The sequence below is a fragment of the Magallana gigas genome, chromosome 7 (assembly GCF_963853765.1).
Source record: "Magallana gigas chromosome 7, xbMagGiga1.1, whole genome shotgun sequence".
NCBI classification, from domain to species: domain Eukaryota; kingdom Metazoa; phylum Mollusca; class Bivalvia; order Ostreida; family Ostreidae; genus Magallana; species Magallana gigas.
Window position 1 is genome coordinate 22,028,997 of NC_088859.1, and position 13,001 is coordinate 22,041,997.

The 13,001-nt window shown below is 32.7% G+C and overlaps 2 protein-coding genes across 2 annotated transcripts in view; both read right to left on the reverse strand.

Moving 5' to 3' along the window:
* Nucleotides 1-2,532, reverse strand: part of LOC105347353 (hypothetical protein) — an 11,014-nt gene extending 8,482 nt beyond the window's left edge. The window contains exon 1 of the mRNA XM_034458559.2: nt 2,413-2,532. The gene's annotated coding sequence lies outside the window, so the exon portion shown is untranslated. The remainder of the gene's footprint in view (nt 1-2,412) is intronic.
* Nucleotides 2,533-8,979: 6,447 nt separating this feature from the next.
* LOC105347354 (peptidase inhibitor 15-A) lies at nt 8,980-11,141 on the reverse strand. The gene is made up of 6 exons (XM_011456401.4): nt 10,966-11,141; nt 10,617-10,832; nt 10,365-10,480; nt 9,446-9,537; nt 9,230-9,356; nt 8,980-9,126 (listed from the first exon to the last, which is right to left on the reverse strand). The coding sequence occupies exons 1-6, from the start codon at nt 11,116-11,118 to the stop codon at nt 9,123-9,125; spliced, it is 708 nt and encodes a 235-aa protein (XP_011454703.3). The 5' UTR covers nt 11,119-11,141; the 3' UTR covers nt 8,980-9,122.
* Nucleotides 11,142-13,001: the final 1,860 nt, after the last annotated feature.

The following is a 13,001-nucleotide window of genomic DNA, read 5'->3' on the forward strand; positions in this document are numbered from 1 at the left end:
CATTTATTTTCTATCAAAATTTGAAAGCTGATTAAAAAGAAAACAAATTTGTTGATACATTGCAAACTTACAGTGCACAGAGTAACTATTTTGGATATCGTTCAATTTTTTGCCTTTAAAATTAACAGACATTTGATAGCGACGACACTAATTTTATTATTTTACAAGTACGGTCAGGTAAAATGAACAAAAAAATATATAACCGAAAAAGAAATTCTTTCTGACAGTTTCTTTGACAAAAATATCTCATTCTTGGATAAGTTAAAAAGGCCATAAGTAAAAGTATCGGACAACGAGTACAGAGTCCGGCAAATCTCCAACCAGAGGCTTTATCAGAGCAAGTTGTTAACCAGGTGAGAATGCCACCTTAATTAGAGATTCAACTTTTCAATATCATTCGATATATAGACACTTAAGTAAATATTCTCACAATATCGCCACATTGTATATAATAAGGCTTTAGGGGCCCGAATCGCCTGACTGACACTTTGGGAGATACCGTCTTAAACGTGGGAATTACAGAAATCTCCCACAAGCTCGTGTTTGGTCCGGCTTTATGAAGGGGATCGGATGTCGTGGTGATAAGCTAAACGAAACAAAAAGTGTCAAAACGGACTGTCTTCGGGGTCAGGCTAATCATCGCTTAGTGCGCCTCACCGCAGATAGCCAGAGAGTTGGACAGGCGGGAAAATCGTCGTCGTCGTCGAAAATTTTGACTTTATTTCATTTTCAATTATTTTATTTAACTCTTGCGCCAATTTGTGGAGTAAACATTATTTCAATATTGGAAACAGCTTTTTTAAAATAAATTTTAAAATTAAAATAACGCTTCAATAGAATCGACATGTTTTAAATTTTTATAGCATTGAAATCAACTTTTTATCATTCATTCATTTATTTCAATCTCAACACCATTGCACAATGGTACACATCAAGAAAGATAATTATTTTATACTAGCTATGACTTAATTATTAACGAATTAAACAATAAGTCTTTTGCTAAAACGGTTTTTTTTCTACAAATAATTTCTTTTTGGTCCTTTCGGAGCTAGATTCATTATGATGTTCTAATTGATTTGATTTCAAGTTCTTTAAATTTGATGTCGAACCTAACCAGCACTTGCCAGAGACAGATATTTTTTAATTTTTATTTTTTGCACAATTATTGTGGCATCGACTGGCTGCCCCTGTTGCGACGCCCTTGCAAAGGTCTCAGAAAAAAATCATCACAAATCTTCCTGTATATACATTGTAGGTATGTCTTCACTTGTACCTTTATCAAATAAACAGTTTCATGAAACCTCTTTATAACCCCTCCCCCCTTTTTTTAGAAACTTAATGACCTTAAGGAAACTATGTAGAAAATAAAACATGGCATTACATTTGAAATCCTACAAAAATTAGTCCGGGTACATATATTCCAACTAATGTTACTTTAAAGATGAAGTCACGAACATTTGATACGCTAATTTTTAGAGAGATTCTGATATAATTCTGCTATAATTCATTTGTCATACTCGGAGGTTTAGAGTTGATTTTCTCAAAATATCATTAAAAACGACTGTTTATACACGACTTTTCATTTGTTTAGTTTAAAACTAAGCTCCGAGATACACCTTATAGAATTAATCTATTGTTATGAAGCATCATTGTAAGAATTCATATCTCAAAAATCACCTTTTTATTTTCTAGAGTTTTATCCTAATGTAATAATTCGTACCACATGAAATGTTTATTTCTTGAAATTGAAAATGTTTTGTCCAATTACAAATTACGCATTTTTTTTATATCATTCAAAACTTATCAACAATTAAATATGTTTAATTGGTTGTAAATACATTTTAAGCACAACGCTTGACTCATTGACAGTTTTGATTGCAATAAATTTGTTCACTGTACGGATATGGATATGAAAAAATTGTTTCTTTCATATTTTTTTCTCTCCTTAAAATGCTGGTAGGACACAACTAATGACCAGATAATCAGGTGAAAAACTTACAGACTTTGCTCAAAAATAAGAAACAAACAATTTATTTTCCAGTACAGCTAATTAAATTTCACAGTAATTGGAAATCGCGTTTTACATTTTCTTCATTTTCTACAAGAATCGAACAGTAACTAGAACCAAATGGAATGTTCAAGTCCCAATCAGTAAAAATCCCCAAAATTATATTTTCCAAACATTTCTATAGAACTTAACAAAATGTGGCGCATTGAAAATTTGCAAAGCTACATTTTGTGGAGTGCGACCTTTTCTCTTATCAAAATAGGTATATTAAAATGTTTTAAAACGTAATCAATGTTTTTCATCGAAAAGGACACATATTGTCAATGCATCTTTCGTTTACCATCTTGCAAAAAGTAACAATTGTTGTAATATTAGTAGACAGAAGGTCTTAAATAACGTCTTACCGTTTTCTCCGACAGAAAGGTGAAAATAGTCGGGGACCACTGCCTTATCTCCTGTACATAAACAAAGGGCGTTGATTCCGAGCGCCCGATAAGCTCCAACATTAACTCCCATTTGTTTTAGCTGGATTGGAATCTCGACGTGAACAAAGAGTCTATCGTTCAAATTTAAAAACTGTTTAAGCAACATGATATCAATAGTAAATGTATATTTGATAATGATGGAATAATTAGTAAATTGCTATTATACCACATTTGTTCCATACAGACAATCTCAAATGTTTTTCAAGTGAAGTAATTACAGTGATCATTTCTGAGACTGTTAAATCTATAAAAAAAAAAACAACAACAAGAAAAAAAAGAATTTCTTAAGTGATATATTTGCTGAATCGGGGATCAAGATGATACGCATTTTATGCACGGTAAGCAACATTGTGCCAAGCTTTAGTTCTCCTGGACTACAACTCTTTGAAACATTACCCCCCCCCCCCCCCCCTCCTCCCCCCCCCTCACCAAAAATGCTTTAGAATCAAAAGCTATGCGTGAGTTTTTAACGTGATATTAATTTCATGTATGTTTAAAGAAGGAGTCTTCTCGTTATCAGACATACTTCTTATAATAAGAAATTCATGAAATTTTGACATAGTCAAACGGATCATATTGCCAAATGATTCTATCAGTTTAATCAAATTTGACCTTTTTGTTTTTGCATAAAGGTCAGGTCAAGGTCACTACCTTTTACCTCAACGTAAAGGATGATAAAAATAAGTGTAGCTCTTTGTAGTTCTGTAGACATTTGTTTAAGATTTGAAGATTCTATTCTTCAATGAAATGATAGAATATCAGAATGTTTATCAGCTTATAGTAATACTACTAAATTGAAATAAATATTTATACTAAAATTGATATTGCTTAGCCCGCATTTCCTCTAATTTTCTTAAATTTTGAAGAAATTTAGATTATTTTTTATGCTTCCAATAATAAGATATTTCTGATTTGTATGTATTATGAAGACTTTATATAAAGATATAAATTGACAGAAAGGCTAATATATTGACCATTTAATAAGAAAAAACAACTGATTTTAGTGATTATTTCACAAAAATCAAAAGTATAGAATGGGCGCTTTAAAAAGCTTTTAAAAATGTAATTTGAAAGGCAAATCATATTTTAAAAACGTATTCTGAAACCCAAGTATCATATTGTTAGTTCACATTAGTAAAAAAATCCAACATTAATATTATTGGTTTTAAAATGCTATAACAGACTCATTAATCTGCAGCAATTCTAAATTGCGAAACATGTGATATTTTCCTACGCCAATATTACGCCAAAAATATAGTCCTTGTTAGATTATAAAAATTAATTAGTTTTTCTATGCCAAGCTGTATGATAGTAAATAAGAAAGAAAAATATTCTATTTTAATTTCCTTTCATCTTGATTTAATGAACAAATAATCAAATTTACGTTTGACAAGTCGAAAACCAGAGAAGACCCCTCCTTAAGTGTGAGAAGTCGTAATAAGAATATTTTGAATACTCCGACATAGGAAGCTTTGTGATAATTAAGATTATTATATTTAACGTTTACTCAAGTGTGATAAAATGTACATGTATTTACATTCATTGTTAAACTATATTATATAAAATTTCATATTTAATACGTTTGAAGTGATTGAAACTTTAGCTTGGTATAAAGCATTACCTCCAATCGCAACCCCCGGGCCTTTCAGACGGGATTTCGAAAAACTTATATTAATACCAAAAATTAAATATGTTAATGTTTTTGAGTGTCCTTGTATGTGATAACACAACGAATAAAATTTGTAACATATCATAGGCGTCGGAACCGGGGGGGGGGGGGGGGGGGGGGGGCTAGGGGGGGGGGGGCTTAGCCCCCCACTTTTTTTGCAAAGTTATACCTAACCATTAGAAACATAGCATGATAGAGGGTTCAGCCCCCCCCCCCCACTTTTTCTTGCAGGATTAGTCTAGCCACCCCCACTTTCAATTTGCTTCCGACGCCAGTGAATATTAGTCAATGCATTTAATCTATGACACAACTGATGTACTGTTGGGGCGCAAGCGGGGTTTGCATAATTATCAGAATATGAATATTACGTTAAATGTCAAAGATTTAACGTTTAAGGAAGGAGTCTTTTATGGTTTTCGACTTGTCAAACGTAAAATTGATTAATTGTTCATTAAATCAAGATGAAAGGAAATTATAATAGAATATTTTTCTTTCTTTTTTATTATCGTACAACTTGGCATAGAAAAAGTAATCAAAGTTTAGAATCTAACAAGGACTATATGTTTAGCGTAATATTGGCGTAGGAAAATATCACATGTTGCGCAATTCAGAATTGCTGCAGATTAATGAGCATTTTAAAAACAATAACATTAATGTTGGATTTTTTCACTAATGTAAACTAATGATATGATACTTGGGTTTCAGAATATGTATTTAGAATATGATTTGCCTATCAAACTACATTTTTATAGGCTTTTTAAAGTGCTTCTATACACTGATTTTTGTGAAAAATCACTAAAATTAGTTTTTCTCTCTTATTAAATGGTCAATATAATAGCTTTTCTGTCAATTTATATCTTTTTATAAAGTCTTTTTTATACATAAAAATCATAAATATTTTATTATTGGAAGCATGAAAAAATAATAAAAATTCCCTCAAAATTTAAGAAAATCAGAGGAAATGCGGGCTAAGCAATATCAGTTTTAGTATAAATAGTTATTCCAATTTAGTAGTATAAGCTGATAGACATTCTAATATTCTATCATTTCACTGAAGAATAGAATCTTCATATCTTAAACAAATGACTACAGAACTACAAAGAGCTACACTTGTTTTTATCATCCTTTACGTTGAGGTAAAAGGTAGTGACCTTGACCTGACCTTTATGCGAAAACAAAAGGGTCAAATTTGATAAAACTGATAGAATCATTTTGTAATATGATCCGTTTGACTCTGTCAAAATTTCATGAATTTCTTATTATAAGAAGTATGTTTGATAACGAGAAGACTCCTTCTTTAATAATACAATTGCTGAACATTATAATTTTATGAATATAAATAATAAGGAATCATTCTTTGAATATTATGAGGTGAATATTACGGTCGGTATCATTGAATTTGATCCCTACCCACCCACCCCTCGACCAGATTGATCACCTCATAATACCCCAAAAATAATTCCTTATTTCTAAAATACATCATTGGATGCTAAAAAAGTATATAACATGAATTTTCTTCCTATCAAAACAAGTTTTGGTTTGGCAGATTTGGTTTCATGTTGTGTAACTTTGTAACTTTGAGTGCATCATTAAATTTAATATTTAAAATATTTACATAAACATCCATTAAAGCATTGATTGTCAAAGACTTTCGGGATTGTTGTTTTGTTTTTTGGGGTTTTTTTTGTTTGTGTAGCTAAACAGAAAACACCAGAGAAGATGCAAATGGGAAGAATTGTTGAGTGTTTTTTTTACTTTTTTCTGAGTGATGTAATGATTATCAGATAACGAAAGTTCTCGCAATTTTACCAGTCTTGTATTGATAATTTAAAGCAAGTCATCATAAAAGGTTGAACGAATTCTTTGGTGGTTCATACGACCTATTAAAGTAGTGACAATGCGTGTAGCAAACATTAACACAACCCGCAGACGCAAATCACACATTTTTTTTCTGGATACCCGCCCCTTTCATACCACCATAAACCACAGAAGAACATATTTTTGGTGTAAAAAAAAACCATGAATTATTTTGTGACTATTAAAAATATAAAATTTTGGGCAGATTACATTTCTTTGTTAAAAAACATTTGCCACCAAGCTTTAACCATGACAAGAAGGAGGACCAGTTTTCTATGAGTTACCTTAGAGGAGAAAATGCGACAAGGTTCATGTAAGTTGGTTGGTCACGTGATCAAATCAAGTATACTACGTCATCTACCATCCGACTTCATGATACAGCAAAGACTTTAACCTAGGGTTTATTAGGCATCAGTACTATGTTTTGAATTCTTTTTTAATGAAAATGATTTAATAGATTCAATTTAAATAACCGAAAGTATTGCAAGATTTTAATGAGAAGTGTCTGATTCGAATTCAGATTGATGTTGTATGGTGTACCTAACTAAAAGAGCAATAAAATGACATGTTTTGATTATTCTGTCAAAATGAAAATCGCAAGAAACGTCATGGAGATATCACGAGTAGGGTAAATACAGGAAATGCTAAGAATGAGTTAACAAAACACAAATTCCAGACTTTCGACTCATGCAAATGTCCGTGTGAAAATTGTTGATTTCAAATAAAACCCAATCCCCGGCAAGTGATAACGGGTCAATCAAAATTTTGACAAGTTAAGATTGGTAATAATCAATGGAGCGATTTTATCGCTTCCTCGTCTCCTGGTTCAGGATAAAGATGACACTTTGTTTGGAGAGGAAAATAACCCAGGGTGAATAATCACAAACGTACAAAAGACTTTTGCCATAACTTCTCATATTGGTATTTGACTTATTTCATATGTTCGAAGACATGTTTATGGAAACCATTGAAAATTGACTGTCAAGCAATTTGTATGTCCAATGAGGTTCCCTTTATGAAAGGACAGTTTGAGGCCCTGGTCACTCTCAGCTGATCAAGATAAATGGACAAGGTATTCAATACACACGCGTCCATAACCACTGTCATATTCGATTCTATCTGAGTTTGATTCCTAATCAATCATGATTAAATTTCACTGCATGTAGATATATTAAATCCTGTGTTCTTTTCGCTGTATCAATATTTTGCTACCGAAATATCTCTCTTTGTATTTGGGAGATTTTGAGTGAAGTAATCAGAGTCAGTTATGACTCGATTATCAAATGCTTGCAGAAGTCGCCAGTTTCCCCCAGCGACGAACCAACAATGACTAATAAAAGCATTCAGTATATCTTATTGTTCCTTCGCTGATCTGTCAACAAGCATCATTGTAACTTTTATTGAATCTTGGTGGCTGATAGCGACAAATTTCTTGCATTCCCAGCAGCGAATCAAATTCGAAGATATTTTTATTTTGGACAAATATCTGGCTGAGGAATTTTTAAAAAAGAATTTAAAAGATTATTTCAATCACTATAAAGCAATTAATCGCAAGTTTTTATGAGACCAAAACCCATCGTAGGAATCTGATATATGTGAGAGTGTTGTTTTGACAAACATGTCGTCATACTTGAAGCATTTTCATTTATATCATATTTTGATGGATTTTTGAAAGATATTTTTACTCTCTCTCTCTCTTTCTTAATTCCGGATATAATTTGAATTATGAAAGTGAAACGGACGTGTTTTATTTCAAAGAATTGAGGAATACTAACCAAAAAATATACAACCTGCATAATCTGATAACAGGTTTAAAAGCTTTGATTTAAAATTGACCACATCTGTACATTCACATTTAGTCAAATATTTCCTGACTTTTGAACGCAGGTATAGCAGATACTGATTACTAAGGCTTTGTGATGTAAACTTAAATTAAACAACAACAATACAAATGAAGAAGGAAATAGTTTCAGTGAAAAGAATTTTAATAGGGAAGTATTTCAATTGTTATTATTTTTTAAAGTAGTGTTTGAAGAGAATGCCATTTCCAATATTTAAGTTTCCGTCATGGAATCCCATGTCCTTTTCATAAGTTTCCTTCTTTAACACGGCACTGATACATGTTTTATCTGACGCCCCCTTAATGCATTCTAAAATGTAAAGATTTTGAAATGAATGCATATGGACATACTAGAAGATAACAGACATGACTACAATAGATAGACGTTGACACGCTAAATTCAGTACCCCCTGCTGTAACCGAGTTATAACCGCATGACTCATCAAAAAATTCAAGTTTTAGGACATGCGCAGGTGAGTTTCGGGTTCACGTGCACAGAATGTCACCTTGGGCCACCAGCGAGTTTCCAGCTGATGCGAGGGCGTGACACAATTTCAAAAGCAGATGTCAACAGCTAATCAGGGATACCTTAACACCCAAATTATGAAACACATCTCTCGTGAGATAAAGAAGTCTGTTAAGGATATTAATCAAATATTGATACGTGTGGTTTTAATTCCTCAAACAGATACGGACAATGTTAGAAACAATTTTCAAATGAATATCGGATAAACGGGCAGTATTGTGTATTTACCCATTTATTGGGGGACATCATGCCCCTCATTTTGCTTCGTCATATTTGTATTAAATTAAATCCATTTTGACATTTGTTCTTTATACGTTCAAAACTAAGAGGAATAACTCCAAACACTAAGTATCTCCTTAAAATGCGTCCAAATATCAAAGATGCAAAGACGAAGAATTATTAGCTTTATAGGATGGGTGCATGTATGATCCATCAGTATTCAACAAGAAGCGATTCGAAGCGCAGTTTTCACAATAGATTTGAAAACCGCGTCTTTGCACCATTGTATTTATCAATATTTACACAATGCTTTCTTTTATAGATCCATGAGAGAAAAAAGAAAACAATTTTCGATTGAATTGCTTTAATAAAGACAAAAAAATCTTGCAAATAAGTATATAGTGCAATAGAAGTACGGCTTTTCATCTCCGACGTGCTGCTGTTGGCTGTTGATAATGAAAAAGCTCAGGTCACGTGGTCTGTGTTCATATCCGTGGCAGTAAAACGATGCCCTGTCTTCATCTTCAATTTAAAATTTGAAATTGAACAAACAGGAACTTTTTATTTTTTGTATATTTTATGTATAGTATTCTAAGTGTATTTCCACCTTGCCTTTTATTCTTACCCCTGACAAACACCACACGCCTTTCTGCATTTCTTTAACATGAAGTTCGGATTACTTTGGCATTCTCCAGTCGAGGACCAATATTCACAATCATCATCTAGGTTCTCACACACCTCGACCCCCTCGCCTAAAAAAAGAGTAAATTTTTTCTTTTTAAAGAATTCATTAAATATGCAAAACTTATTTTTTGAAGAGCTACTGGTCTCTCAGTTTTACCTGTACATAGAGTATTTTCACAGGACTGTTTCTGCAGACACTTGGAACAAGCTGGGCCTTTGGTGTAAGGATATTCAGATATATAGTTGCCCCTAAACAACAATAAAAAAGATTTTATTATACTTTCATGTTAAATATTGAAATCTGATTGGTTTAGACGCAGTTGATAATCCGTTCTATTACCCTCAGCGTTAGCAACACACTTAGCAACGGGTAACACAACGAATTGTTACACGCGCGTAAATTATGCGCGTACAGTTTGCCGTGGAATTCACGTGATTTCTATATAAAATCAGTAAAACATCTCTAAAATTAAGACATTCGGTATAATAAAATAAATAGTGCCTGTTTGGGAGGATAACAGTTGAAATTGACAACAAATAACAATTTCAACTGTTATTTTAAAAATTGATGTTTTAATTTACCAGAAACCGTTACTGGCAAATGTTGCATATGGCACAGTATACTAGTATTTATGTATTTACAAATACACTTGAAAATCGATATTTAACGCATGACAAAAGGTACAATCTCATTGGATGAATAGTTTATTGTGAATGCAACACATCGGCATATATTTAAACAATAAAATGCTTCATTTGGTGAATCGTGAGGGCAGGAAGGTAGCGACATTGCAGAAAAAATACATGACCCGCGTTTTCTGAAATGATCGCTACCGTCATAGCCCTCACGATAGCATTTTATTGTTTACATGTATATCTACATTGTTTTATCATATTAAATCATTATCAATCGTAAAGACTAGGTAAAAGTCGATAAACTATTGTAAATTCTGTCTGATATTATCATGATTATTTCGTGCAGTCCGTGATTATTTTAGATTGCTGGCGATTTTTGACCGATCGATTAACTGATTTGAAATGGATCTTGTAAATGTAAATGTCGACATTTGACTTACTTTGGATCATAGAAGCAGGCCAGATACCACGCATCCTTTATTGGGCGCCCAAAGCCGTGTAGGTAGTCACATTTCTCAATGGCACATCCAACCTTTCTCGTTTTAGCCCAGACAATCTGTAATTATTTGTTAAAATCATACCTTTGAATGAATTTTATTCTTAAGAATGCGCGATAAACTATTCTTGTCAAATGAAATTAAAAATCAAAATAAAAACTAAAAATCAAAATGTATAGTCTTATATATATGTACCTGTGTGTAATGGCAGCTCCTTCCGCATTGTTTCCTGGCGTAGTTATAATCCTTGATTTCGTCATACCAAGCCTTCATGGAACTATTTATTAATTCTTCGTCTTTCTTGGGATTCGTATCAAAGGCCAAATTTTCCCCTCTTCCCTTCATCTGGTGTTCGAATTTACAACTTTTTATCCAGTTTGCAGCTTCGCTGCTGAGCTGGTCATCCCACACCTTAAAACATGTAGCGAACAGTCAGAGATTTTTTTCTTGTAGATTTAAAAAATTAATAAAAAAGATTTGGAATGACTTTTTTGACGTTTTTATGGTAAAAACATATGTCTAGACTATACATGCATGTACATACTAGAGCATGCATGTCGGCTGCCCCTTGCATTCCTCGGTAGGCGTTGTGTACATCGAGGAGTTGCTGCTTGTACTGACCAATGGCAACGGATTCGCCGTTGACTGTGGTCACTACCAGAAACGCAGCTATCAGTAGCCCAAACATTGTCGACATCCTTAAATAAATAGTCCAGCATCTCATTGGTATTATGACACAAGTTTGTCTGCTACACGTTTCATATTGTAAACTTTGAACTGGTTAGGTGGGTGTAATTACGAAATTTACGATATCATATGACGTCAGACGCATACTATTATGCTATTTTAATTCAAATTTTCCAAGTTTAAAAACAAATAAATATTTTCCTAAACATTATTTTAAGAAACATATATAGTTTTGAAATGGCCACAATTACCCAGCTCTAACTTCACTTTCATATCCTAAATGGATGCTGTATGCTTACAGTATTTACCTGACTAAGTAGTAGTTAAATATTTATTTCTTGAAAATTCAGATCATCATAAAAGGCAACCTTACCTTGTCTGGTGGTGTTGGAATGGATTCCTTGTTTTCCCCCATCCTTTATATAGCAGAGCTCACAGATGCATATTTGCATATTTTTTCTTTATACATGAACTCATTGATATTGATATAAAATTATTGTCTTTTTATGTACCATAAATTAGTTCCGCCAAAATACTTATAACCGAGGCATTGTCAATTATTGTACTAATTAAATGATACTCACTGGAGCTTGCATTATGCATATAAATACCATGGTTAATGAGATGAATGCAAAATTAAATAAATTACATTTACATATTATGTAGATCAGTAGTTTGCCTAATTTTAGCAAAATTACAAAAGACTCAAAAACAATCATTCAAGATGTAATATAAGAGTTATTCAATATTTGGGGTTTTTTTTCTTCAGAATCTGTATCTCAGAATAAATAAATGCAATATGTTATTCGACATGACATGAGAAAAATCGCACGAACATAATATGAATACTTTTTCTAGAAATGCATTAGATTTGAGGCTCTGGTTAAGTATTATATCCCTGCCCAAGTTATATGTTGTTTCCGTCACATTTGAACAATTTCCGACCGAAATTATCGCCTCATAATATTTAAAGAATGATTTCTTATTACTTGTTTTTATATTATTTGCAATTTCTACAGTTTAAAACAACATTTTAAAATCACTATTTTTTACATGTAACACACGCTATGTATTACTACGCGGTGCAGCCAATACCGTGTTTCGGTTATGCAATAAGACACGCCCATTTTGTGACGTTCAACCTTTTATGAAATTATTGGGTTATAGGCTTCAAAATTGAATCATAATGTTATCACCGACAGAGACAGTTGAAAATGCATATATTACGATATAGAATAAATCAGAAAGCGCGGTATGTAACCAGAATTATATTAATTAAAAATCCGTTTCCCTTGTGTATTTTGTTTGCCCCATGATGGGACAACCCAAATATTGGGACCAAATATTTAAAGAGATTTCTTCAAATATCTGGTTGCATTACAAGGGGAAAGTTGGATTTTTTCACTTTGACCTTTGCGCAAAGGGAAACAACTTATGCAAAGTGTGAATAGGACTATTGTTATCGTCGCTCTATTATTATCGTCGTCGATGTCGCCTTTCCCAGTGTGAAATGCTGCATTTCCCCTTTAACCTGGTAAGGGTGTCAAATAAAAACTGGAAATGGGATATATGTGTAAAAATCAAATTTTTAAAGTCCCACTACAATAGAAAAATTTAAAATATTCCAATGAAAAACCTTTCCTATGTAACATTAGAGTAGACTTAATTAATTAAAGACACATTGGCTAATAACTTGGTCTCCGGATGGTATGGTGAAAAGTGCAACTATATATACAAAGCATGATTTGGGGATGGCTAACTTTAATGTTAAAGAACAGTTACACAATGAAAATTGACCCCAAAAATGACTTGATCATGTCATGTAGTAAGATAATGATCACTGATAAGTAAGTGAGCAATCTGGCCCACAGGCCTTTTGAGTAACCAATTTTA